Genomic DNA, 26,442 nt, shown 5'->3' with positions numbered 1-26,442 from the left:
ATTTCCAGGAGGTAAGGAAGTTAGGCGAAAGAGTAGCCAAGGACCGACTCAGAGAGCTCCACAAAGACCTGGAAGCAGCAGGTATGGTCGTCACAGAGAACATTATAGGGAAGAACTCCACCTCCACAGCCTCCATCAGCTTAGCTGCACCTTAAGACTCCATTACTGAGAATATAGCGTTGGCAGACGAGACAAAAAGCAGTTAAATTCAATGGACCACCTTTGGAGGAAAAATGGGTCTGCATATGATCCTAAAAATACTATTCCAAAGGGAAGATGAATGGAACCATATACAGGAAATTCTTAAGATCCAGAATGACCCAGTCCATCAGCTGCAGGCTCTGAATCTTCAAGATTTAAAATGGGCCAAAATCCCACCTGAACACTGAGAGAGTGTCTAGTACATCAGCGTACAGTACATCTGCAATCAGGCTTCTCCACCAAGTGCTAAATGTGTTTCATTTGTTGTGTTCACCAGTCCTGCTTTCACTTTGTTGCACATATCTTTTCTTTGTAGACAGGAATGTTGGAGCGTCTTTTATCTGTGTACATCTATTGAGTTAATTCCAGTGTCTGGTCTAAATTTCAGGTGAATAGTTGCTTTGAAAATGTTGTATGTTTAATGAAGAAAATGTTGACATGTTGAATACTTCCCCCATCGTATCTCTGAGTGTCAGATTAAAAACAGGCTGGGGTTGATCAGTAAGGTTTCTGGATTTCTTTTGTGTACCATGGGGTTCTTCTGGTCACATGAGATACAGTGAACAGTTCTGCTAACAAAACACCAAGCCCACGAGCTCCACAGACTGACTGTGACAATGTGTGACAAACAGGGGCCGCATGTACGCAACACTGGGCCCCAACTGGAGGGTCCCTCTACGCAACGACCCGCGGAGCCGCAGCTATGTTTACAGGTACAGTGAAGTTAGAGAATAAGAAGTTCATATTAATTATATTAAAATAAAATATTAAACATTAAATGGCTAGAACTGTATTATAGTAGTGTCTAAAGGGTCAGTTCACCAAAAGAAAGAACTAAACTAAACCAATAGCTTGACCAAATCTGAAGCAGAACACACTGTAAAAAGATTTCATTGGAGAACATTTTTTCATAAAGTAATTATATCTGGAATGACAGGGTGTGACATGATATGATCCAGCACAAACAGAGATTTCTTAACACCTGAAACTGTCTACATGGCTAAAAGTGAAAAACATTTTTTTGTTATCTGGGTGAACTGAGCCTTTAATTGAAGTTACATCAGTTAAAATGGAGGTGTAGGGTTAGGAACCGTCTGATGTTTTGGGAAATATGTTGGCTTGTCATCTTTCCCAGTATCAGATGAGATTTCTGATTGATCTTTTTGGGTGCAGTACAGAAATACTGTAACTGCAGGAGGTATTTAGCCTAGCTTAGCAACTGGAAGCACAAATGCTAACTACTAACGCCTTCAACTATATACAGCTTTTACACAGAAAATACTAATATATCTTTTACATTTCAGTCTGAAGCATTCCTAGCCCCTAGATGTGTTCACATTATAGTAGGAAAAACGCTTTTGCACTACATGTACCACCAGTCAGCAAGTTAGTCAGTGATGATATATGATATGGTGAATGAATCCATCGTCTAGCTTTGATCACGGATCACAAACCCAGCTCATGGTTTAAGCTTGAATCAACAACTTCCTGTAAGTCCCACCTTCGTCCGTACATCATACAGATCACATGTACTTGTAGATGATCCCACATAGTGTACCATATACATAATTAATGACCTGTCACACGTCACATGCAGAATAATGAAGAAGACAAAGGCTGTTTTTCTGCTATGGTGTGAACATGACTAAAGGCTTTAAAATCCTCTAAATGAGTCGGTCACTGACCTCAGATCAGATCATGACTTGACGTCACTGCAATGACAGCTGCTGTGTGTTTGTATTCATCTCATGTCTGTCTTACTATGCTGCAATGATAAAAGTTAACTTTGGGAACCATGATGTCAATGTTGCTCTCTATAAGAAGGTGATTCATGGTCATTGTTGTACACTGTTGTGTGAACAACATTCATTCCACTTTGCTCATATTGTATTTATTCTATAATATAATATGTGGATATATATGGATATCAATTATTATCACGGCTAATATTATAGCATCAAAAATATAACATTACTTCCAAGACACATACAGTGAATTGCACACACTGAACACCGAGCAGAAGCCTTTTTCAGTTGCTGATGATGTTTTGTTTGGATTTCTCCACCTCCCTACACTTTTAGCTCCTCTGCTGCCAACTCCTGCTATGGATGCAGCGAGGCTGGTGGTGTGACCATTGAAGGACCCCTGCGCAGGAAAACACTGCTGAAGGAGGGACGCAAGCCCAGGGTGAGGGGATCTATGATGTCATCACACTGTTCGCTGTGTCAGCAAAGGAATTATCTGATGACTGAGATGTTTTCAGCATATCCATTTATTTGGTGTGTTGCAGTTGTCATCGTGGACTAGATTTTGGATAATGCTGACCGGATCAACACTGACATTCTATGGGGCGAAAGCTCTGAGGGCCTCTGAGAGGAAACATGTAAGTTTAAAGCTTAGAACAGAAAGAACATGAAACTGTTTAGAGTCTGTAATTAATACTGTTTAACCTGCCGTCTCATAGCATTTAAACCCATGAACTTGGGTTCTGTAACTCAACTTTTACCATTATCAGATACAGTACTGAACAAAACTGGAGAAAAACTTGTAGAATGTATAAAGCTGTAGCTACACCGGTGTGTCATGATGTACAGCAGCTTCCGGTGGAGTTTCTTGGAGACAAGGTTGCTTTGTGTGTTGCTGAAAAGTCGACAAGTCTTCCGAGTTCTTCGAACTTCCACCACCACCTTCAGTCTTATGACGTCGACATGTGATATCGCCATAGCAGCCCCATAGTCCACAATAATGGCAGTTTATTGCTGCCATGCCAAAAATAAATCAGTATCACATTGTAGTGTGAAAAGTTTATTGTTATGACAAAATGTTTTCATATCATGTTATACCCCGTAATCTAGAAGTATGCTGTTAATCTATCAAAGTGTAACTAAAACCTCAAACCATTTTTTCACATGAAAACACTGTTGTTGATCAGTTCAGGTCAAAATCTCCACAGTTTAGTTCAAAATATTTAAGTCCCACATATTGTGTTACAATATGCCTCCCTCTACTGGTGGAAACTTGGCCATTGCAACTGAATCGCTATTGGCTGATCTGGAGGCAGGTCACGTATGTGGTGGCAACCTTTGTCACCTGTCTTCTCAAACCAGTGTGTGCCAGTCTGCTGACTGTGGCCTGTTGTGTGAGTTTTTATCTGAGTTGCTGTCTTAGCTAACAGAACTTTGACAAACGGCCATGAATGTGATTGGAGTGACTGTTAAAGCTACAGCAGGCTCTCTGTGTTTCCAGCACGGACACTGAGACTCTGAAGCATGCTCCGGAGTTAGCAGAATTTGGGGGGGCTTGTTACACTTGAAGTGTCTGTTCTTGTAAATGATAGATGTAATGTCCAAAACAAAGTGCGCACACAGGCAGGAAGAGAAAGCTCAAATCTGTTCAGCACACACATCTTTATCCTGAATCTGATGTAATCTGGTGTTTGCACAGTATAAGTCCAGCCCCTGTAAGAAGGTGTCTGTTACTGGGTGGATGGTGGTGCTGCCAGATGACCCGGCCAGACCCAACATCTTCCAGCTCAATGACCCAGACAAAGGTCAGCTTCACACCAACAGAGCGCCCACTGTTTTCTTCTTCCTTCATTTAGAGATAATAACCATAGAGGCAGATAACCGTACAAAACCATTTGTGTCCCTCCACAGGCAATGTTTACAAGTTTCAGACAGGATCCAGGTTTTCAGCGATCATCTGGCACAAAAATCTGGAAGAGGCTTGTAGGAGCAGCAGACCTCAGGTAAGTTCAGCATGCACACTCTGTTTGGACCACAGGCCCCTTTAGGTCAGATGAAACAACCTTTTTGAATCAGATGAATTAAAATGAAAATATCACACATGTAATACAAGTTGTAACCATAAATTACATAATGAGCAGAAACAAAACAGGGAGACTCAAACAAACAAACTGTAGACTATTTTCTCCACCTGTGTTTCTCCACCTGTGCACCATCTCAGATTGATTCATTCAGTTTGTATTGAAATGATTTAATGAACTCTAAGACAAATGAAAATTTAAAGATCTTTTTATCAACATTTTCAGGCAATAGTATCACAGTGCAGTGAGTATTCGTTTTCAACATAGAGCTGTGTAATCATTGTTCCACCAGAGGAGCAAAGAAGCTCCTTTAGTGGCAAAATTTGAGGCAACGTCTAAATATTTTGGGAGAACTAACACTGTTAGCTCAGCAAAGTCAAATTATATATAATATACAACTTTAACACATCCTGATTTACATTTTGTGCTGGGGGAACAAATGCATGCACTACAAAAGAAAAGAGGCAGTTACACACTTGGTGCTGGAACAGATTTTTATGCCCTCAATTCCTCTAGTTACCAGCCACATTTCTGCAACACACACAACAGCCACATTGTGCAATGTCATTTCATTTAACACACAACTGACGTCCATAGCACATACAGGGTGTCGTATAGACAAACATGACATGTTTGTCCATGACCATAATGTGAGCATTACAGATACAGAAATGAGCTGCTGAACATAGTCCAGCGTTTAGCTGATGAGGCAGATCTGTTCCTCAGAAGGACGATTTTGCTTTGAATGTGCTGAATGTGTAAACAGGTCGGTTAATACATTCACTGTAACAACTTTCAGAAGTGATAATATGTCAGTGTTTTCATCAGTCACTGAAAACAGCTTCATACAGACAGTGACAGCGAGCAGCTGTTTAATATTTGTTATTTATTTCTCTGTTCTATTCTCTCAACAGATACCAGCAAACCTCATGTCATTTGAATGAGAGCAGACATGAACCTGAAGGACATTAATGTGCCAAAACCATTTGTTTGGGAAGTATAGAGTGAATGATGAACACAGTGCAATCTGATGGGATCTGCTGAAATGGGAGAGTGATACTGGACATGTGACCCTTCTTTCTTTCTCTAAGCTTCTTGTTCATGGTCATTTGTTATGCTGCTAAAAACATGTGAGCGAGCACATAGGGATTTTTTTTGTTAATGTTCTGCTTGGGTGAAGAGATGTGTCAGCGTACAAATGTGGACAGCAGTGTTAGCTGACCGATGCTGATGTTCAGTTTGCAGACCAGTGTTATATGGCCTTCATGTGGAGCTCAGCTTTTAAATCTGAAAGGTTGAAAGAGACACCCACCCTCTGAGTTAAAGTGGTTCAATTCATTCAACTGCTATCACAATGTTTTTTTCTGCACCTCAACATACCGAGGAGAAAGAGCAGGCAACAGTATCAACACACATCCCGACCTGTGAATCTGGATCTGCTGGACAAAGGTCTGGAGCTGTGAGCATGAAAACCGTGACCCTGTTTGACGGCCTCATTAATACCCTCAAAGATCAGCACTGCAGCATAAAGGACAGATGATAAGACTTTATCACCTTCAGCGCTGTGACACACAGCTGGACTGAGTTTGAAAAGAAAAAAACAAAAAAAACAACATGGAATCATGAAGTTGGCTTTAAGAGCCTGTGTGGAACTGTTGGCCCTGGATCAGATCACCTGTTCACCCCTCAATACCTCAGTTGGTAGTCAGTCCTCATGTAAAAAAGGTGTTTGCTGATGTACATAACAAGGTTTACAAATAGTAACAATTCATATTTTGTACAGAACAAATGAAAATGTGTCAAACACCATGGAAATGAACCCAACACAATGATAATTACAATCAACACTGCAGAGGACAGCCAGCTGTTGTCTACACCAGTAATGCCAAGAGCAGCTGGTGGAGTGAATTTAAAGCAATTTATGATGAAGTACCAAGCTTTCAACAATCGTGTGTGTGTGTGTGTGTGTGTGTGTGTGTGTGTGTGTGTAAATAGTGTATTTATTTGTAAAAGAGTTTATTTTTTGACAGTTGGCCATCAAAGGGAAGTGGTGCGATGGATTATCTTCGATTCACCACCTGCTACAGGAAGCTGCTCCTCAGAGAGACTCTTGGTGGGAAGCCACCCTAAAACTTTGTTTGAAGGACACTGGGACAAGGGAAGACTACATTAGCATTGGTACTGTTAAATAATCATGCTTTAAAAGCAAAATGTTGAATTTAAAGGATAATTCTGCTTTAATATGATGTGCATTAGACTTTGTATGTTTGGGCATCATTCCACACAGTTAAACGTTAACATTGTTCTGACTGAGATCTGAGAACGCTGGAAATGAATGAGGGTTAAGCATGATATCCACCCACCCATCTCATGCAGTAATGTGGCAGTTACTGCAGTGACAGGACTGACCTGTGGACGTGGGTTTTGCATTCTGACTAAACGTTTGAAATTATGGGCACAAGATAAAATGAAGGACTTTGTCAGGGTGGTAGGGCTCATCCTTGGAGATTAGAGGAAGGCGTCGGGTCACACTACAAAATAACTAGTTTGTACAATGTTGTCCAACCATGTCAAAAGGCAGAAGTGTTCATGGCTGCTCTGAATGAATCAGTCAAAGGCAGAGTGAAAAGCTGGCAGGTATGTAATACGTTTGATTTATGTGGATAACGGTGCACGCTTTCTGACAGTCTCTCCTGGATGATGTTCATCGTGTTGCACTTGCTCGTCCACATGAAGACAGAAACAGGTTTAGATTTCTAAATGAAAAACTGCACACAGCCTGCCCATCACTGTGCCAAGTGTGTGAATGCAGCGCCAGAAATCAGTGTGTATGAGGTATGAGCAGACCGTGTCTAGCTCTTTGAGTCTTCACACAACTACTTCAGTCATTTTTTACAGTACAAGTACAAGCGAGTGCAGCTCCATGAACGTCTTCCAGAAAAGACTGTGGAGAGTGCTGTGTCTTTTCGAGACCCTGAACACAGAATGCCCTCAGACATGACCAGGAGTATTAATCTTCACTGTGACCTAGGCCTGGATATATGGTGATATATGGTGATGGATGGATTACATTACGTTACTAAAAAGAAGTCTGATGGGTCAAGAACCAAGATCAGACAAGTTGGAGATTTTCAGACAAACTTATCAGGAAGGTGAAATTTAAAATTGTCGTCCAAACTGTGTGTTATAAACACCCAACTCAGATTAGAGACCCACTTCATGCTTCAGCTTTTATCGACAGTCAGGACAGTTTTCCAGTACAATGAGGGACACAATAGCAACAACAACAACAAGAACACTTTCAGTCTCTGCGTTTGTTTGTTCTACCCTGTCTGATGTTCCCAGATCTCTCTGACTTTAGGTACAGTGTTCTAACTGGTGGAATCAATGGCTAAAGCTATCAGATCCAAGCTGTAATGCACTAGAATTATCCTTTAAGAGTAGAACTCAGAAAAACTGAACTGAAGTTGAGCATTTACTAAGAGACATCATATTTCTAATGTTTCCCTGTTGTAAGTCATGGTAACTGTCAATCATTTATGATATCAGTTGGTGGCAAAAAAAAAAATCTCTAAAAACATGTGAAATCATCACATTGTTAAGAATCTTTGAGTTTAGTGTTGTTTCTGTTTTTCAGAACTCACTTGTGTGTTGTCTAACTAACATTTTTAGTGAATTCAGTGTTCAGTCTTTATATGAATGCAGCCATGATGACCCAGTGTGCTTCACATCACAGCTGATCGCCCTGCACTCGTTACTGTTTCAGGCATTCAGTGGATTCCAACAAGCAAACTTTATACTCCATCACAGTCAACACCAGAGCATGCCAGACCGATCTGAGTTGGCCAATATTAGCTTGTTTCAGATGTTTGCTATCAGAGTATGATTGAGACACATTTCATAGTTTGTCCACTATAGAGAAGTAACACAGTCATCATGGCTCTACTGATGTTAATGTCAGCTGGTTTGTCTAAATAATGACATTAGCATTTAGCTCAAAGCACTGCTGTACCCGGGTGCAGCCTCACAGAGACTCAAAAATATGAAGATAAACTATCAAAATAATAAGAAATTATCAATCAGGTTAAGTTATTAGTTAGTATTGGCCTTTGGTTTGGTCAATGTTACACTATTGTTATGAGCTAATGTAGTGCAGACTGTTCATGTAATGATTGCACACCCAAGTTTCAACAGTCTGCTAATTGACCAGTTAACTTCAAATCAATGGAAAACAATGATTGCCTGGGTCATTTATGTCTATAATTTGAATATACTATAAATTCCACTCTTACTGCCTGTGAATGACTGAGCCTGTGTTTGTGTTTCATATTTAGAATGGTACTGTTTCGTATTGCAGTTCAGCTGAACGAGGTGTTCTGTATTGTTTGACATTGCACACATAGTGATTCATTTTAACGAGAGAAGACACATTTTGCTTCAATGTCAGTGAAGGGAATAAGTCACAGTGAAGGAACAGTTGAACATGTTCAGGTAGCAAATGCTTCTTTAATGTTTTGACCAGAGTTGAGTTGAGTAAAACTCATTATTGATTTAATCTGTGCTTGTCAGCATACACATACTGTGATCAGAAAGTATTTACACTGTACTGGCTTGTATTCCACCACAATAATTGAAAGAAATTTTCACTTTTTTTTTAACCTTAAACCACTGTACTGTTTGCATCCCACCAGTCATGTTATATCATGAGATCTGTACACATATGGGAGAAGTTTGTCTTCAGGACTTTCTGCCTGAAAGCCAAAAGTCAAATTTGACTAACCATAATCTTCTCCCAAACCTAATCAAGTCGTTTTGGTTTTGGTGCCTAAATCTAACCAAATGTGACAGAAAATTGAAAATAATTTTAAAAAACCATGAAGCCCAGTGTTACACGCTGTGTTTCTCTTTATTACATGATCTGACCTCCTAAAGGCTTTCCCAATTTGTCACCATTTATCTGCCGTGCTACTGTGCTCAATCAAGTATGTGTGTGTGTGTGTGTGTGTGTGTGTGTGTGTGCACAAATTTTGTGTTATCCATACACCCTAACAACCCCGAGAGTAAGGTTTGGCAGTCTGTGAGGGGGTGTGCCATTAAGTCTAGTGTTCAGCATGTGGAACATATGACAAGCTGGATTGAGGTCCAGTAACTCTTGCCATAAAACAGAATGTTTCTGTGTGATCACTGGAGGCTTGCACTTTAACCTCATAGTGATTGCTTATTGTTCTATTATGCTTGAGTTGAACCAAAACAACAAAAAGTCCCATCACTGTCCAGAATCCTTTGTGACTGTGCTGAGGTCCATGATGTGTTTAGCAGGGGAACTGCTAGCCTAACGAATTTTCTTATTTACATGTCAGCGACAAGTCACCACTGTTCAAACCTGACAACCCCACTGTGGAAGATCCATCTAACTGAGGCTATCCAACCTCAATAATTTTTTTTTACATTGACCAAAATATGTCATTGAAAAGTAGTAAGAAGTGAAAACACTAAGACTGAATGTCTGTTCAGCTTTGTAATCTTGATCTGGTCAGGGTTGATCTTTAAATCAAAATCATTTAGAATGCTAAATTTGGGAGTGTGCAGCTCCGTGTGCTTCACTAACATTTGAGAACTTTATTTTAAAAAATGTTTTTGCATTTTTAAACTAAGTTATCAGGAAAAGTCTTGATGTAGTGTCAGTACAGAAACTTCTAGTTCTGGCATTGAACATTTTTCAAAGTTAGCTGCATAAGATGACTGTGCCCAGCTTCTTTTTACATTTCTGTTTCTACATCAGATGTAGCACGGCTAGCAGTTCCCCTTCCGCTTCCAGTCTTGAAACATCCAACTCAGAACTCTGATATACTTGTTATACTTGATATATACATATGCTTTTTACCAGCGTTGAGTGTGCATTCAGCAGGAGTAGGGGTGGACAATATGAAAAATATACCATGTTACATAGAACGTTTGACATTTTGATACAGTACATATTCTTGATTGTTTATGAGAAACATTCATACACTAATCATAGAAAAATTCATTGTTGTCATAAGGTGGTCCTGCTCAGTGACGCCATCAGAGCCGCTCTCAAAAAACATCAGCTCTCAAAATCAGCGTGTTCGTCTGAAGAGCACTTTGCCATGATTTAGTTTGAATTGTTCTACAATGAACTCACCAGTTTAAAATGCCGCCAGTTTTCTCTCTGTAGAGTAAGTTGTTAAGTAAAGTAAATGTGCTGTTTTCTATAGAACATTTCGATGGCTCTTTGAATGACTGAGCAAAACAGCAGGCAGCCTAAATTTTAGTGCTGCCAAGTTTTTCCAAGTGAACTGTACCTATGTCAGAGAAGTGGGTTTAAAATGTCTATTTTCTATGATTTGTTCCCCAAATATTTCCAAACACCCCACGACCATGTCAGCATGTGCCAGTGAGTTCTCCAAAATTCAGCCATCGTTAGTTGAGACGCAGCTTGACCCAACGTTTCTCATAGCAGCATGAGAAAGCAGTGTTTTTTTTCTATGACTCCGTATCCAATGATGTACATGTAGTGTATGTTAGCATTAGTGTGTATGTGATGACATCATATCACTCTCCAGTTTGTTTTCATGAAGTATTTCAACAAGTATTGCTTTCATCCTTTCTCTCACTTGTTTTGATAGCTGTATATGTCAGATCCAAACATCTTCAGAGTTTTTATCCTCTGAGAAAAAACTAACAAAAAATGGATTGTGTTCTACGGGACATTGCATGTATTTTTTGTGTACAAAATTTCTAGTGATGTAACTGTGAAAAAGATAACCACTGGGCCGTGATTATCAGTCTGTAATTATTTTGCTAAGTTATTTTTTACCATGGCATTGCTATATGTTGCTGTATTTTTCAGCTTCAGACACTGAATTGAATTGGGAATAAAATTTCTGTACAGAAAGTTGTTGGCTGTATGTAAATGATAAATGGACTGTACTTATATAACACCTTTCTAGTCTTCTGACCACTCAAAGCTCTTTACACTACATATCTCATTCACCCATTCATACACATTCATACACTGATGGCATTATCAGTCATGCAAGGTGCCAACTGCTCATCAGTTTGAGGAGCTAACCATTCACACACTGATGGCACAGCCTTCAGGGGTAATTTGGGGTTCAGTATCTTGCCCAAGGACACTTCGACATGCAGACTGGAGGGGCTCGAACCGTCGATTATCTGATTAGTGGACGACCCACTCTATCGCCCCAATGGTTGCTTCTGTACTACTGTGATAAACAACCATTGTAAGATTATGCAGTGAAAGTAAGTCAGTCCCACATTTACTCTTGTCCAGCAGCTTCTTGCATGCTCACCCTCCTTACCTACCTGCATTAATGTCTTCTTCACCTCTGCCATTCTGTCCATAAAGGCTGCTGAGCCCGGTTACATTGCCTGCTTTCCCAGCTCCGGTTCAACACCTCCATTCCCCATCGGTATTACCCCATGCACTGGGCCTCAAAACCTCTTCCTGGCAGTTAAACACCTGTGGTACAAACACTAACACTCCCCCAGTGCACTGAGCTCACAGTCCGAACAGCCACGCTAACAAACTGAGCTAACAGCAGCTACAGTTGGCAGCAGTTTACCGTCCATTGAGAAACAAAACATTTTCTCCATAAAATATGATCTAGTCTCACCAAAGTTGGTCAAATGGTGGTGTGTGACTTACATCTCACAGGACTTGGAGCACAAAGTTACATAGTGTGTGAACAGACGTACAAATGACAGAGACCATTCACCTGATTCCAGGTCAGTGTCGCATCAACAGGAGTTAAATTGTGTAGCATGCTAGCATTTGTTGATAAGCACTAATACATTGATGTACTGATGTTCCCCTCAGTTCTCAGTACATCTGCAGGTATTTGGAACCATGTGGTGTCCTTTAAGGTGCTAGTATGACGGCTCACATTTTCTAATGGTCACATGACCAAAAACACAGACACAGCTGGTGCATTTGCTACTTTTATTTATTTGAAAGACTGCAATATTGAAGCTGATTGTAGATTGATGCAGGTGACTAAAGAGCTATGACAGTGCAGTAGACGATTCTGTGAAATAACACTGTTCAGAGCTTAAATGCAGTGGCAATTAACTCTGAAGAAATACATCAACAAAAACTTTTCATGTCCCCGTTCACGTTTCTGCTGGCCAATTCCAATGTATCACTTTATATACAAATCATATTAGGGAGGATATAATGTCTTGCAATGGTCAGACGACAGTACAGAACACAGTATACTGGTGGTGTTTGAACTAAGAACAGTCTACACCTGCTGTGCACATCTGAGAAACAGGTTACGGTCTGTAGATGCAAGGAAAAAACTGATGTGTCATAGTTGTAGTTTGGTGCACATGAATACCGTTCAATCTGCGCTGATCTGAGGCCTGCCTAATGCAAAGGAAGACGTCAATGAAGTTTCTGGGAAAAGCACTCATTCATGATTAAAGTTTCAATGTTGAAGTAGAAAACCAAGTGGAGATGTGATGTTGCTCGCATCATTTCTCTGGTTACACCAGGAAAACACATCTCCATTCAAATGTTCTGACTGCTCACAGAACACGCTGCTCGCAAGTCACTTCCTCAGCTGTGCGATGCATTGAGGCCTTTAGAAAAATAAACCTGATGTTTTACACAGTCAATGATTCATAAAAGCAATTCACTGAGCAAGTCATGTCAGGTAGGTAACTATAAAATTACAGACATCTAGACTGTTGCACAGTAAATATGAAAAATTCAACATAAAATAAGATTTACAGTGCAGCCATCACTTTACTGCACCGGAGTTCAAGAAATTCTAGTTTTGTAACATCAATTGAACTGAAAAGGCACGTCACATTTCTCAAGCTGACATTTAAACCAGTCACCCCGCATATTCAGGGAATTACATGAAACCTCACAATGTTCCACGTGGTACACAACAATGTACCGAACTTTGTACTTTCCAACACACGGCTTCAGAGACAGTCTGTAAAAACCTCGAAGGAGATCTCTGTTGATGTCGCAATCTGATGTCAGAGGGGATGTTCTTCGTTATTCACAGCAGCCGGGTTTAAGGCAACCCTGCTTTTCTTCGAGGAACTCAAAGTTTCGGCAAATCAGCTCAGTGACCAGCTCAGTATCGCATGTGTTCGAGCTACAGCATGTTTGATCTTCTCCTGGTGAGACAAGGTCAATGCCCAAAGTTGGCACCCAAACAATGGATTAAAGGTTGGCTACAAATATGAGTGCACGATGCTAAAGTGATCAAAGAGCAGATCTGACTGAAACATTTACACATCCTTGTTCAAGTCGATCACAATTTCTCTGGTTGTGTTCAATTTGAACCTTTGATGTCACCGACTCGTCTTCAAGAAGTCTGTCTTCCGTCTGTCTTTGTCCGAGATCAATAAGAGGTTTACAGGTTTCTGCACAGATCACGTGCTCATTTAGCACCGACTGCAGCACATCAGTAATTGTTGCATCTTTTCTATTTCCATCTGTGAATGTTTCTGTCTAGAAGAGGACTGTATGCGGAGGAAGAAACAGATAAAAACAAAATGCTTTGGTCCATGCACGATCTGTCTTGGCTGTTAAAGTTCATATATTCCAGAGCACACATGACTGCGGCTCATATCCTAGAAGTCTGGGAACAGGAAGCCGTCATCTGCTTCTATCCGTTCTCTTTCCACAGTACTAAGTGAATGCTATGATCGGGCATGCTGGTGGCAAACACCAGTCCAGAGTCATTGTCTCCGTCCAGGCCATTGAGCCAGGAGGTCACACCGGCCAAGAAGCTGGATCCTCGTTTGGACTTTCTGTAAGCAGGTAGAGGCCAGCGGCCCGAGATCACCTCTGTCCTCAGGTCCATCACGTACAGGAAGTGGTGGTCGAAAAGGAGAGCAAACACCTCACCATAGCTGAGCAGGGACAGGTTAGCTGGGTCCTGCGTTTTTATCACCCTGGAAACATAAAAACATGCTGAGTTTGATCATGTGCGCTTGTCTGAAACCAAAGCAAGTGATGAAAAAACTTTGTTTTGTTTACATGAAATACATTTCAACTGTCAAATGCAGATGTGCTGGATGAGGTGGAAGGCTAAACTATTTTACCTGAGAATCTCAAAACTGGCAAAGTCCCACTGATAAACTCCGAGGTCGGAGCTGCAGATGATGTAGCGTCCGTCAAACTGCAGGCGAGGCTGAAGGCTGATGCTGCGGTCCTCGGACACTGACAGAGTCTTCAAACACTTACAGTTGATTTCTCTCCCTAAGGGCCAGACCTGCACAGGAAACAGTGTTTGCTCCATCTTATAGACTCTTCAGACTTTCAAATAATTTTGTTTCTTTACTCTTCAAAAGTGAAAAATGACATGAAGAAGCTGGAGGCCAGAGTATTACCTTAATTTCATACTTATCAGCACTTAGGAGGATATGGTCACCTGGGCTGTGCACCATAGATTCTACTTCACTCTTCTGTAGTATCACCTGATGGGAGAGAACAACTCTGATCATGGCAGCTTGTTAACACTTTCATTTCTCCTTTTTTAAATCAGTTCTGGGGAGCTACCTTCACACTGGTGACATTTCAATATTGTTAAAAGCTGGTTTACTGTTCATGTGAAAAAACACATCAATAACATTAAACTTTCTTCAAATCAAACGTTACGTTCACTTCAGCTGACCTTGGTGACCCACTCGGTGTGTCCGGTCAGAGTGTTGAGACAGGCCCCAGCAGACAAAGCCCAGACCTTTACAGAGAAGTCTGCAGAGCCGCTGACCAGCAAGTCCAGCTCATCATTGTAGTCCACACTGAAGACTGAGAAAATCATGTGCATGAAGGAACATTTATTCAGAGTCATGAAACAATTAATCCATGTATGTCTTAAGATGCATCAGACAAGCCAAGCTGCTGGTGTTTTTTTGTGTTTACTGTATTACTGGATATATTCATGAACATTTAGAGCTGAACACTGTAACTACCCAACTAAAGTTTCACTTCTTTGCTGTATTACTCGTAATAACTTGTATGAATAAATGAATAATTAGCCGTAATAACCCCTGAACAAACACCTGCTGGACATTTAAACCCACCTGCTCCCGTGTGGCCTCGGAACTGCTGGATTTTAGCTCCTGTGCTCCATTCCCAGCATGCAATAGTGTTGTCAAAGGACCCGGTCACCAGCTTCTGTTCGTCAAACTTTACTGTTGCGCAGGTGTGTGTCTGAATCCCATAAATACACTGGCCAGTGCGCACGTCCCATAATTTGGCAGACAGGTCATCAGATCCTGAAAAACAAGAAGAGATCCATCATCAGCTGAGCCTCCTGCACGTCCTCAGGAGGAAGTCCTCGACACTGCTCCACATGGCTAATCTCACCCTCTGCTCCCAATGCAAAACTCTCTAACAGACAGACAGACAGACAGTATTTCACACTCAGCTAGATGAGAACAGGAGAACACAGAAATCGTTTTCTCATTTTCCATGAAGGGCTCCTTTTCACAGCACAGACACACACATTTTAGCTTGTGATAGCAGGAAAAGCAGAGGTGGAATTTAAACTGTGTTCCACTGAATCATCCCAGTGAGCTTTACATCTATGTCAAAATGTCTGCTGTTAGAAAAACGCACTATAAAGATAAGCCACATGTCTTTTCTTGGAGGGGTCCTAACCATAGCTAAAAGGAGAGGGACACTCTGAATGGATGCTGAGTCTGCAGGATGTGCAAAGAGTTTGCTGCAAAGGTGATCCAATTCAGGCAGCGGGTGGATGTGATAACTTTGAAAACCGGTTGGGTATTCTGTAGTCCAATAGCCCCACGCCTGTGAAATTGATCGGGTGTTGAGTAAACCAAACAATCAGAGCTTTTCTGGACAGATTGTAGCTCAGCCTTTTTCAGCCTCAGTGTACCTGTGCAGAGCAGGCCGTCCTTATAGTACAGGGCGTACACTCGAGCACTGTGGCCGATGAGGGATGATGTCTCAAAGGCCTCCTGATCCTTCAACTGCATCATACGCAGTTTAGCCTTCAGGTAGACCCCCTTCCAGTGTGGCGCGTCCTGGATGGACTCATCAATCCTCCAGCCGAGCTCCCGACACACACCCTGCCACACCTCTGTACACGAGCTTATCACCTGCAGGGAGGGAGATGCTTGTTACCATTTGTGAACACTGTAAATGACACTTTGAATTCTGAGCTGGTGAGGTAGGATTCAAACATGGTAAGAGCCCAACCAGAGATGCCCATGTCTGAAAGAATCGAGGGAAGGATACGATGGTTGACTGTGCATTTATCATATATTATAATTATATACTGTCTGTGTCATTTCAGTTCAGTCAGATGTGATTCTGTAAATCTGGTGGAAATGATTCTGATTTCCAGGAATGATTCATAAAATGATTACAGGATATATCAATCATTACCTGGATTATTAAATGAGGAATTGAGAAAGTAAAATATGTATAACTGCTTTAAAATGAATTTAAAAAACAACATAGCTCATATGCATTCAGTGTCTGAGCACACATCTGTGCACTCTGTGTCTCAATGCAGGTTTTTATGGGAACAAAGAGAACACTTAAAGGATGTCGAGCTGTGCATCGCAAACTGACCTCAGGTCAGACAGCTAACTGAACTGTATACCCCCACACTGCCAAAACACACCTGTTCTTTGGTCCATCCAAACTGATTTTAGAAAGAGTGGACAGCGAAAACATTTTTGCACCGCATCTAGAGGTGGGTCTCAAATTGGATGTCAAAGTGTTGTTGCAACATTTGCAACAAGACGTACAACAACATCAAATCCAGAGAGAATGAAGTGTTTCAGAGCTGCGGAGCAGAATAATGCTGCTACGAGCAGAACAGAGAGACAACACAGTTTGCCTGCTGTGGAGAAATTCTGCACCATGACTTGACAGAGTGATTGTTTGACTGAGGGAGGACAGGCTGCTTTAAAGATCTGATTAGAGAAATAAGTGGGACTTGCCTGCAGTCTGAACAAAGCCACAGAGGTGAGGAAACAACGCAAGAGAGGTAAACCATGAGAGACAAACGAGAAGCACACCATGACTTCACCATTATGACTGTTCACCTTGTTCCACTGTTTGCAGACCAGGCAGCAGGTGAGCAGGGTCTGAGGATCCAGCCAGCGCAGCAGGTAGAAGGCCAGCTCCAGAGGAAGGAGGCGCAGGAAGTCACGCTTGAGCAGCGTCTCCAGTCCATTGGACAGATGACGGAGCTGGACTGCCCCACTTAAAGATATGAGGTGGTCCAGAGACTGGTTGCGCTGCTGGTCATTTAGAGTAAGGAAAATGGCGGAGACTGACTCCAGCCACCCCTCAAAGGCCGCCTTCTCCATGGGCACATGAGAGCGACCTGCAACACCTACAAGAACAATGCAGGGTCTGACTTGCATGACTCAGGACTCCAGCAGCCACTGATATGTTTGGGATATGTTAATATGATGTTTTACCTGAACATAGCAACATTAATCTAACTGTAACTGATCATTCACTGTTGATTGATTAATCAATTCTGAATGAGATGACACAAAAAAATAAAAGAGAGTGAGACAGTGAAATGTGATTGTTGAACTGAAAATCTTCATTAACATGTACCGCTGTAACGTTAACGTGTTACAGAATGGATCAACTACTTCAGATTACCTGGTAGTTATGTCAATACTATAACATAAGGAATTCTCCGTTAAACACTTTGAACAGCTTTTACAGAGAGCAACAGTCATCATACTGCAAAAATGAAAATGACAAGACACTGTGTTGATTTGTCGCTCACACAACATTAATCAATGACAATTTGGAAACTCATTTGTTATTAAAATAATCTATCCGGTCAAACTGTCAAAGACTGGCTGGTCACTAATTTTAAAACGTAGAAAATGATTTCCTCTGTTTTACAACTGGCCGATCAAAACAAACATCCATCATATTTTCATGACGCAATATTATTACTGATCACATTTATCTCAGTCATTTCGAATTGTTACACAGGCCAGACATGTAGCCAGACATGTAGCCAGAGAGAACTCAGTGGGTACAGTGACTTCATAACAGAAAGCTGCAGTCATCTGCTGTTAATCATCATGTGTCGTCCAGAATACAGAAATCACAATCCAACACACACACACACACACACACACACACACACACACACACACACACACACACACCTGACGTGTCTACCTGTGCTGTTGAACAGTGTGGATGGAGCTCACACTGCTGGAGATGGAAACGAGCAGCTGAAGCTTCAGCGTCACACAGCTTACCGTGCAGAGCTGCAGCATGCCTCAGCTAACACACCGGCCTGTTCACTAACTGTGTGTCTGTGTGTGTGTGTGTGATCGCTTCAGTCTGTTAGAGTAACTAAGATGGAGGTGATGACTCTAACCAGCAGTAGCTGCTGCATTCAGGCTGAGTGAGCCACCTGGCTAGTTAGCAACTTTTGTAGCAAACGTTAGCTCAGTAATAACGTTACAGTTCAACTGCAAGTTAGCTACGGCCGGTGTGTGTGTGTGTGTGTGTGTGTGTGTGTGTGTGTGTGTGTGTCAGTAAATAAAGCAGCACATTGAATATAAAGTGTACCAACCAGAGAGTTGCAGGAGTTTCTTTGCTGGCTCACTGAGTTCACATAGCGAAGTTAGCTGTCGTAAGCTAACCTGTCAGTTGAAGGGATTGTCCAAGTAACCTAGCCTCGTAGCTAACGTTAGCTAACCACCATGTTAGGAGCGGCTGACACTGTTCGTTATGAATCATACGTCATGTTTGTAATGCAGCAGGCTTCTGTTCACCCCGTGAGAGAGTGTGAGGCGGCAGGACAGAGGATGTCAGTGTGAGTCAGTGTGACAGCACGAACAGCCACAGATAATGGAGCTACCCGGCAATGGGTCTCCTTTACCCTCAGTGCTGCCTTACAAGAGGCGCCGTTGGAGTATTCGCTAACTCTTCCCCGAAAACAAAGGCAAGTACGCAAAGTATCACAAATATAGTCATTATAAACGTGTCAGCCACACAGATATATTCGTTTTATTGTCGCTTTTCTGTTGTCTTGTTATGTTTCTCCTCAAAGGACTGAGTGTGCCTGTAAGACACAACTGCGGGAAACAAAAACATAGGCTTCTCCCAGGTACAGTGCTTCCGGTGTCGCGCACAATGTGGAACGGTGTGACCTGTCTGCGCGTGTCCGTCTCTCAGTGGTTCCGTTATGTCTGGGACGTTACAGGGCCCGGGGCCGGTAACACACGCGACGGTGCTTCAGCTTGGAGTGCAGTGGAGCCAAAACATCACAAACTGCTCTGTAACGCCAGGACTACTCTTCTCTGTGACAGCAAGCGCGAGTATCAAACCACGCGAGACAAGAACGTGTCGTGTACAGTAACAGTCACTTAGATGTGTTGGAGAGTAACGACCACCAGAGGACGACAACGCTTCTGTCCTACACCCCATGTGTGTTCAGTCAATCAATCCATTAATTATTGATTAAAATAAAAAAATTCTAAAAATACTATGAAATTGTATCCTAGTTATGTGTCTCACATTCAATTTCACAATTGATTCCATACAATTTCAAATTGCCCAAGTTTCAAAAACAGAATCCTACATTTCCCATAATGCAACTTAATAGTCAGTACGTTTCCAGGTGTTTAGGAGCTCTATGCAAGATGCTATTTGGAGGCCACTATATTGTCAAACTCTGAGGGAGAGATTTTAAATCTTTTCAGATGTGACGATGCAACAGTCAGTTACATTTGGAGAAGAAGACAGGCTGAGGACATTAATAAATGCAACAGATGCAGCATGTTCCTGGAAAATGTTTCATGTAGGGGTGGCGTTTAGCTGGTGGAGCAAAGGCTCAGTCCTTGCTCCGGAAGCCCAGGGTTCAAATCCAGTCTCTACCAAATAAAGCTTGTAAGGGCCAAAAAAATAATTAAAAAAATTTTTAATGTAAATTTGGAAAACAAGGTGACATAAAAACTCTCCCCAACAATCAGTAAAAATTACATATTCACTTAAATGAATAACAGACTGGAGTTTGCCAAAACTTCTCTGAGGAAGCCAAAATCCTTCAGGGTGAATGTCCTGTGGACAGAGGAGACTAAAACAGAGCTGGAAAATGACCAAAAGAATACTTCAAGAAGCCCCCAAAAGTGGTTTAACAAAATGCTGGAGAGTTCTGAAGTCGTCAGCAAAGAGTCCAGATCTAAATCCCAGAGAGCACCTGTAGAGAGATCTCAAAACAGAGAAGGAACCCATCAAATCTGAAAGATCGTGAGCAGTTGTTAAAAGAAGAGTGGTCCAAAACTCCACTACAGAGGTGAAACTAACTCACTGATGGTTACAGGAAACAACTGATTCCACTTCTTTTTTTCCAAATATTAGGTTTTTATTATGTGACAGAAGTGCAGGGGTGCCAATATGTTTGATAAAAAAAAAGTCATATACATCTTTCAAGTATGCAGATATACATGACTGATCATTTCATAGAAAGAACTGCAATCTATGATCTCAGAGGCAAAAGGACAAAGAGGATGAGAAAAAATCAACTGACTAAAAAAAGTCACATTACAGTAATTATGTAAATGATGTCATTTCCTCTGGGATTATATATTCCCATAGTTGATTGAAACATGCACTGGTTTATGTTTACTGCTGCAGAGATTTATATTCATTATTTTGTCTAAAATTACAAATAAATGCATAAAGTTGATGCAAATATGTTGGTTGGGTCAAGATGGTGTAACCTGCAGTGACTCAGCAGTTTCTGTCACTTTGCTGAGTCAATCAAATATATACATCACCTCCATCATGCGTGCACGTGCATCCGTCATTGTCATGGAGACACGTATGACCGTGGTGACATAAGAGCACGCAGGCATGTCGATCTGCTCATTTGCACTTGGACTCGATACAACGTTGACCTGGAACACCTAGAAAACCCTAACCCTAACCTTAACGATGACCTGGAACACCTGGAAAACCCTAACCCTAACCCTAACGTTGACCTGGAACACCTGGAAAACCCTAACCCTGACCTAACATTGACCTAGAACACCTGGAAAACCCTAACCCTAACACTGACCTGGAACACCTGGAAAACCCTAACCCTAACCCGACACAAGAGAAGAACCCCCCAGAGACAAAAAGGCCAACCTGCTGAAACATGTCACGTGAGACACCTTTTAAAGTTTTCCATAACTTATTTCATCATCTTCCTTTTTTAGCACAAAATGAATGTTTCGGGATAGGTGTGAAATGTGTTGATAATTGTGTAGTAATTCATTTTATATTTATTTTTCTGGTGCACCATGGAGACTATTGAACAGGAGCAAACGTTAGGATGTCAAAACGTGCAAATGTAAACAAACCGGGGCCGTTGCTACTGTATACAGTTTAGATTTGATTAAGTTTGTTGTGATGGATTAAGTTTGACTTAAAATGCATCAATATCAATTTAATTGAAATAAATTAATTTAATTGAACATACAGTCACAATCAGAGCAACTTTTTCAGTTCAAAGTTGATCACATTTGTCAACTAATTATCAGATATTGCTCAAAATGCACCAAACAGATGAATATTGTTCTGAGCTGAAGATGGAGTGAACCAAAGTGTCTAAAGTCTTTAGATCCACAACCAAAACTGTCGTGTTCTTTCATCCTGATGTATATTAAAAATTTTCCATGAAGCACAGATTGTTTTGTCAATTGCACGTAATTTAATCAAAGTATCCACCATTTAGAGTGCATAATGGCACACGGAGGCTTCCCATTTCCTGCTTGCTAAGCACCCACATCCTTTCTAAATCCACATGTTCAGTTCGGAGACTATACATCTGTAACATTCATTCATCATTTTGTTGATTTCGAGGGATGGTAACCCATCTGTGCTATTGAAAGTGCTCTGACAAGCCATACCTAACAAAAGCATATAACATTGTAACCTGAACCTTACAGATTAGACTGAGTAAAACTAAAATATAAATAGTCATTGAAACCATATTTTCCAGAAATAGATGCAGTTTCATCTCCTGAAGCTTGTATTTTGGTCAGGTAAGGTATTCATTGAGTGTGCCTGAAAGAGCACACTATATACTATTCACCACAGTTATTATTATTCTTACGCCCTTTTTTTGGCACACTACTCCTCCAGCAGTTTTTGTCACACATACACATGCTAACTTTTCTAAGCGTTTCGCCAAGCGGTTTGCCGATAAATTGCCAAAAACCACGCCAAAAAAATTAATGGGTCTGTATTGGTAGAATGTTCGCAAGCTACAGTTGGTGACGTTATCACTAGAGTGGAGAGTGGAGAGGGAGAGAAAAAAACTGTAAAAACACCCATCCACAGCCTCATGGACTGCCATGTTAAAAAGGTGGGAACATTTCTGGAGGAAAACAGAGGTAACTGAATCGCTCTAAAGGTCACATTCATTTTACTGATAAGATATACGGTTTTCAAAATAGTAGATTCCCTTCAAAAAAGAAGGCTTTGTAAAACTCTCTCATTAACAGACACAAGACCACACAAGCACGTACAAACACACACAAACACAAGACAGAAGTCTTTCAAAACAAGAGTCCCTTCAAAATAAGAGCCCATTAAAAAGGCAATGATGATACAGCTTGTTGTATAGCGGCGTCAGGCACACTCAAAATTTCTTTAGAATTTTTTCTAGTTGAACCAAATCTTTTGCTTTGCCAAGAATTCACATTTCTGGGCTTGTGTCCAAATCTAATTTGTGAAGTGGATAACTGCTCTGAACCTCTTTGTGTCTGCCAAGTCATGGAACTACAGCTACAAAGTCGTTCCAGTAAGGTGGACTTTATAATAGTTGATTGACAACTCAGCATAAACCCTTCCTATACCAATGGTCAGATTAACCTGACTATGATTCCGGGGCAAAAATGTACTGCTGGGTCCGAATTAACCTGTCTATACTGAGTGAATAAATACAAAAGCTCATGGTTGTAAAACTGGAAAATCACAGTGTCTACTTTCTGATGAGCTACCAACAAATGACAAAGTTTCTATATACATTTGAAGTAACAGTCCATACACCTAAGATCTATAATCACAGTTTAAATGGAGGATCAGACAGTTTAGGAGTCTAAAAAGTCACTCATGATTCATGATGGTACTATGACTAGATTTAAGGTGCTGCCGTCTATTGATGTAGTAAAACATGGTAAGCAGTTTATTATATCTCTGCTAACATGGTCATAAGGCATGTATGTGCTGTTCTGCATGTGGCACAAAGTGTCACGTCCTGATCAGCTCGTCATGGTAAACAGGAAACTCGTTTGTAATGCTGACACTAAAAAATACTAATCTGGATAAGACATGTCAGCGTTGTCTTTCAGATGACTAATAGAAAACACTAAAAACACTCCATGTGCGGTTTACCGCTTCATCCTTGTCTATTACTGATTATGAAGGAACCTCTCAAGGACAGAACACCAGATCTGCTGCAGTAGTTTGTTCCCTCTGCAGACATCAGCATGTATCATGCTGTATTTTAGCACATGTACTGAAAGACGTTGGAGTTGCTGCAGCATTCTATCACACTAACGGGAAGTTCTTCAGTAATAATGAAGGGGGTGAAAGTGTCTAATGGGTCATCAAAGATTCAAGTTTATACCTGTTTTATAGGCCTGTAACAAAGCAGGTCAATGTAAAGGATAAGCCCACTGTCTCGACATCACAAATTTCATCTTGACACAGATCAATAAACAGTGTTACAGACTGTCCAGTACTATGTGAAGAGAATGATACCAGGACAGATGATGATTTTTCCATCAATATTCATGGTTAATATACACTGTTAAGGATAGTGGATGCAGCAAAGGAAACACAGTATAAGAGTATCAGTACTCACAGTTATAGTTCCCAAACTTGGTCAGGTCATTATCAGAGGAGTCATCTCTAAAGATTTAAGTAAACCCTTCACCTTTTGTCCAACCGTGCCATCAGACAAAGCCCCTTGAGGCGAATTGTGATTTGTCATTCTGGACTATAGAAATAAAAAATACTTGACATGACCATCTAAATTTACCGTGCACTTTTATACTTCTGGAGAATGAACCCTTTACAGACTCCACGAGCCATCCTCTAGTGCCACCCTACTGTCACACTGCACACAGTTCAGAATATAACATGGCATGTTTCCATGAAATTTCTTTAACACCTTCACGCTCCTGATGGGGATTAACCCTTTTGATTCTTTTCCCCTCAGTGCCACCCTGACGACCAGTGTTTTATAACACTGCAGACTCTAGGCACCACTGTCGGGCCTTTAGATGTGTTCTGAACAACTCCCGAACTGTATTGATAAATGCAGAGGGGTTATTTAATTTGTGTGAAATCTGAATAAAAGAATAATATGGAGTTGTACACAAACGTACCTTTTTGGATTGTTGTTCATATCCTCAACATGGTGCAACACAACAACACTCCCATGTAGTTTTTTAACACCTCCCTATATTCAGGCTGTCTAAAGTTTTGGCATTGTTCACATAAGTGTACCCATATGCACAATACCTAATATCCTTATCATGTGCCAGTTACTCTAGGTGCAAATCTGTCCGGTAGGCCATGGGGTGTCAGGCACAGCTGGTGTTTAGGGAAAGGGGGGGGGGTAAAAGTCTCTAACAGGCTAAGTGATGGATGTCTGACTGCTAAGCTCCGTGCTACAAAAGAGCCACTAAAGCTGCTGAAGAAACACTAATGAGCCAGTGACTAAAACCTGGCCTGGATTGACTGGACTGCAAGTCAACGCAACACCTAAGGCTGATTGGTTCACACGAGTTCCTGAGACAAGACCAACATGCCTCCAGTCAGTGTCTGAATATCATCCATGTTTTTTGACATCTGTCAGCAGTGGTGTGTAGAAAACATTTTGAACTGTTTAGAAAAGTGTAGTTAGACAGTGGAGACATTTTGGCTCCAAAATGCAAGACTGCTTTGCCTTTCTAGTGTTATTATTTATGTTTTTATTCATTCTGTAAATGTAAAATTTATATTAATCTAACAAATCAAATCAAATTTTATTTGTATAGCCCAAATTCACAAAACACATTTAGCCTCAGAGGGCTTTACAATCTGTACAGGGAGTGACACCTTCTGTCCTTAGACCCTCGGTTCAAGTGAGGAAAAACTTGCCCACAAAAAACCTTTAACAGGGAAAAAAGGTGGAAGAAACCTCAGGAAGAGCCACAGAGGAGGGATCCCTCTCCCAGGACGGACAGACGTGCAATGGATGTCACGTGTACAGGACAAATCAACACAAACATATTGTACAATTACAATGACTGATAAAATGACAATGAATTACAATGACTGATAAAATGACAATGAATTACAATGAATGATAAAATGACAATGAATTACAGTGAATGATAAAATGACAATGAATTACAATGAATGATAAAATGACAATGAATTACAGTGAATGATAAAATGACAATGAATTACAATGAATGATAAAATGACAATGAATTACAGTGAATGATAAAATGACAATGAATTACAATGAATGATAAAATGATTACAGTAGCAGTGGAACCTGTGATAGAGATAGAGAGACACAGATGCACAGCAGCAGCAAATCATCAACTAACTATAAACTGTAATGGAGATATGGTAGCAGTAATGACAGTAATAATATATGTAGTGGACGTCATGCAGGATCACAGCAGCAGCCACGATCCATGAGAACCTGCTAGACGACAGAGCACAGAAACTCCGGGGAAGAAGTTTAGTTAGTAACATGCATTGTCCCCCAGCAGTCTAATCCTATGGCAGCATAACTAAGGGATGACCTGAGCCAGCCCTAACTATAGGCTTTATCAAAAAGGAAAGTCTTAAGTCTACTCTTAAAGGTGTTGACCGTGTCTGCCTCCTGAACCCAGAATGGTAGATTGTTCCACAGAAGAGTAGCCTGATAGCTGAAAGCTCTGGCTCCCAATCTACTTTTGGAAACTATAGGAACCACAAGGAACCCAGCGTCCTGAGAGTGCAGTGTTCTAGAGGGGTAATAAGGTATTATGAGCTCTTTTAGATATGATGGTGCCTTACCATGAAGAGCTTTGTAAGTAAGGAGAAGAATTTTAAATTCTATTCTAGATTTAATAGGTAGCCAATGCAAGGAAGCCAAAATGGGAGAGATGTGATCTCTGATCTTGGTTCCTGTCAGAACAAGTTGGCATAAAACTGGAAAACTCTACCCATAATCTTGGTTGTCGTGTGTGTGTGTTTTTTAAAAATGTGTTTCAGTTTTATGTTTGTCCTTATGCAGTTTGTGTTTCTCTCACAGTGACACTGTTCAGTGTGTCCAGAGACTGAGCATCAGTATTAGCACATGTTAATCCAGCTCATGTTTTCCTGTCGTCCCTCTGCTCTCACG

The 26,442-nt window shown here is 41.0% G+C and overlaps 2 protein-coding genes across 4 annotated transcripts in view; one reads left to right on the top strand and one right to left on the bottom strand.

Annotated features, from left to right (window-relative positions):
* The window catches only part of LOC104926504 (ras-specific guanine nucleotide-releasing factor RalGPS1), a 99,960-nt gene extending 89,095 nt beyond the window's left edge, over positions 1-10,865 (top strand). The window contains exons 15-20 of the mRNA XM_019272199.2: positions 834-914; positions 2,283-2,388; positions 2,492-2,584; positions 3,646-3,751; positions 3,858-3,949; positions 4,942-10,865. Of these exons, the coding sequence (XP_019127744.1) occupies positions 834-914; positions 2,283-2,388; positions 2,492-2,584; positions 3,646-3,751; positions 3,858-3,949; positions 4,942-4,971 (508 nt within the window). The 3' untranslated portion in view covers positions 4,972-10,865. The remainder of the gene's footprint in view (positions 1-833; positions 915-2,282; positions 2,389-2,491; positions 2,585-3,645; positions 3,752-3,857; positions 3,950-4,941) is intronic.
* A 1,132-nt stretch (positions 10,866-11,997) lies between these two features.
* On the bottom strand, positions 11,998-18,928 carry fbxw2 (F-box and WD repeat domain containing 2). Of its 3 annotated transcripts, XM_010740357.3 has the most exons (9): positions 18,631-18,928; positions 17,498-17,559; positions 17,117-17,409; positions 15,937-16,159; positions 15,119-15,313; positions 14,710-14,843; positions 14,426-14,512; positions 14,138-14,307; positions 11,998-13,987 (listed from the first exon to the last, which is right to left on the bottom strand). In XM_010740357.3, the coding sequence occupies exons 2-9, from the start codon at positions 17,511-17,513 to the stop codon at positions 13,699-13,701; spliced, it is 1,407 nt and encodes a 468-aa protein (XP_010738659.1). In that variant the 5' UTR covers positions 17,514-17,559; positions 18,631-18,928; the 3' UTR covers positions 11,998-13,698. The 3 variants fall into 3 exon arrangements, with proteins under 3 accessions (XP_010738659.1, XP_010738660.1, XP_027139604.1); XM_010740358.3 differs by lacking the exon at positions 17,498-17,559 and having other exon boundaries at positions 18,631-18,926; XM_027283803.1 differs by lacking the exons at positions 17,498-17,559; positions 18,631-18,928 and adding an exon at positions 18,228-18,586.
* Between the last annotated feature and the right edge of the window lie 7,514 nt (positions 18,929-26,442).

The sequence above is a fragment of the Larimichthys crocea genome, chromosome I (genome assembly GCF_000972845.2).
Source record: "Larimichthys crocea isolate SSNF chromosome I, L_crocea_2.0, whole genome shotgun sequence".
In the NCBI taxonomy this organism is placed as follows: domain Eukaryota; kingdom Metazoa; phylum Chordata; class Actinopteri; family Sciaenidae; genus Larimichthys; species Larimichthys crocea.
Note: the sequence above shows the minus strand (reverse complement) of the source record. Positions and strands in the feature narration are given on the sequence as shown.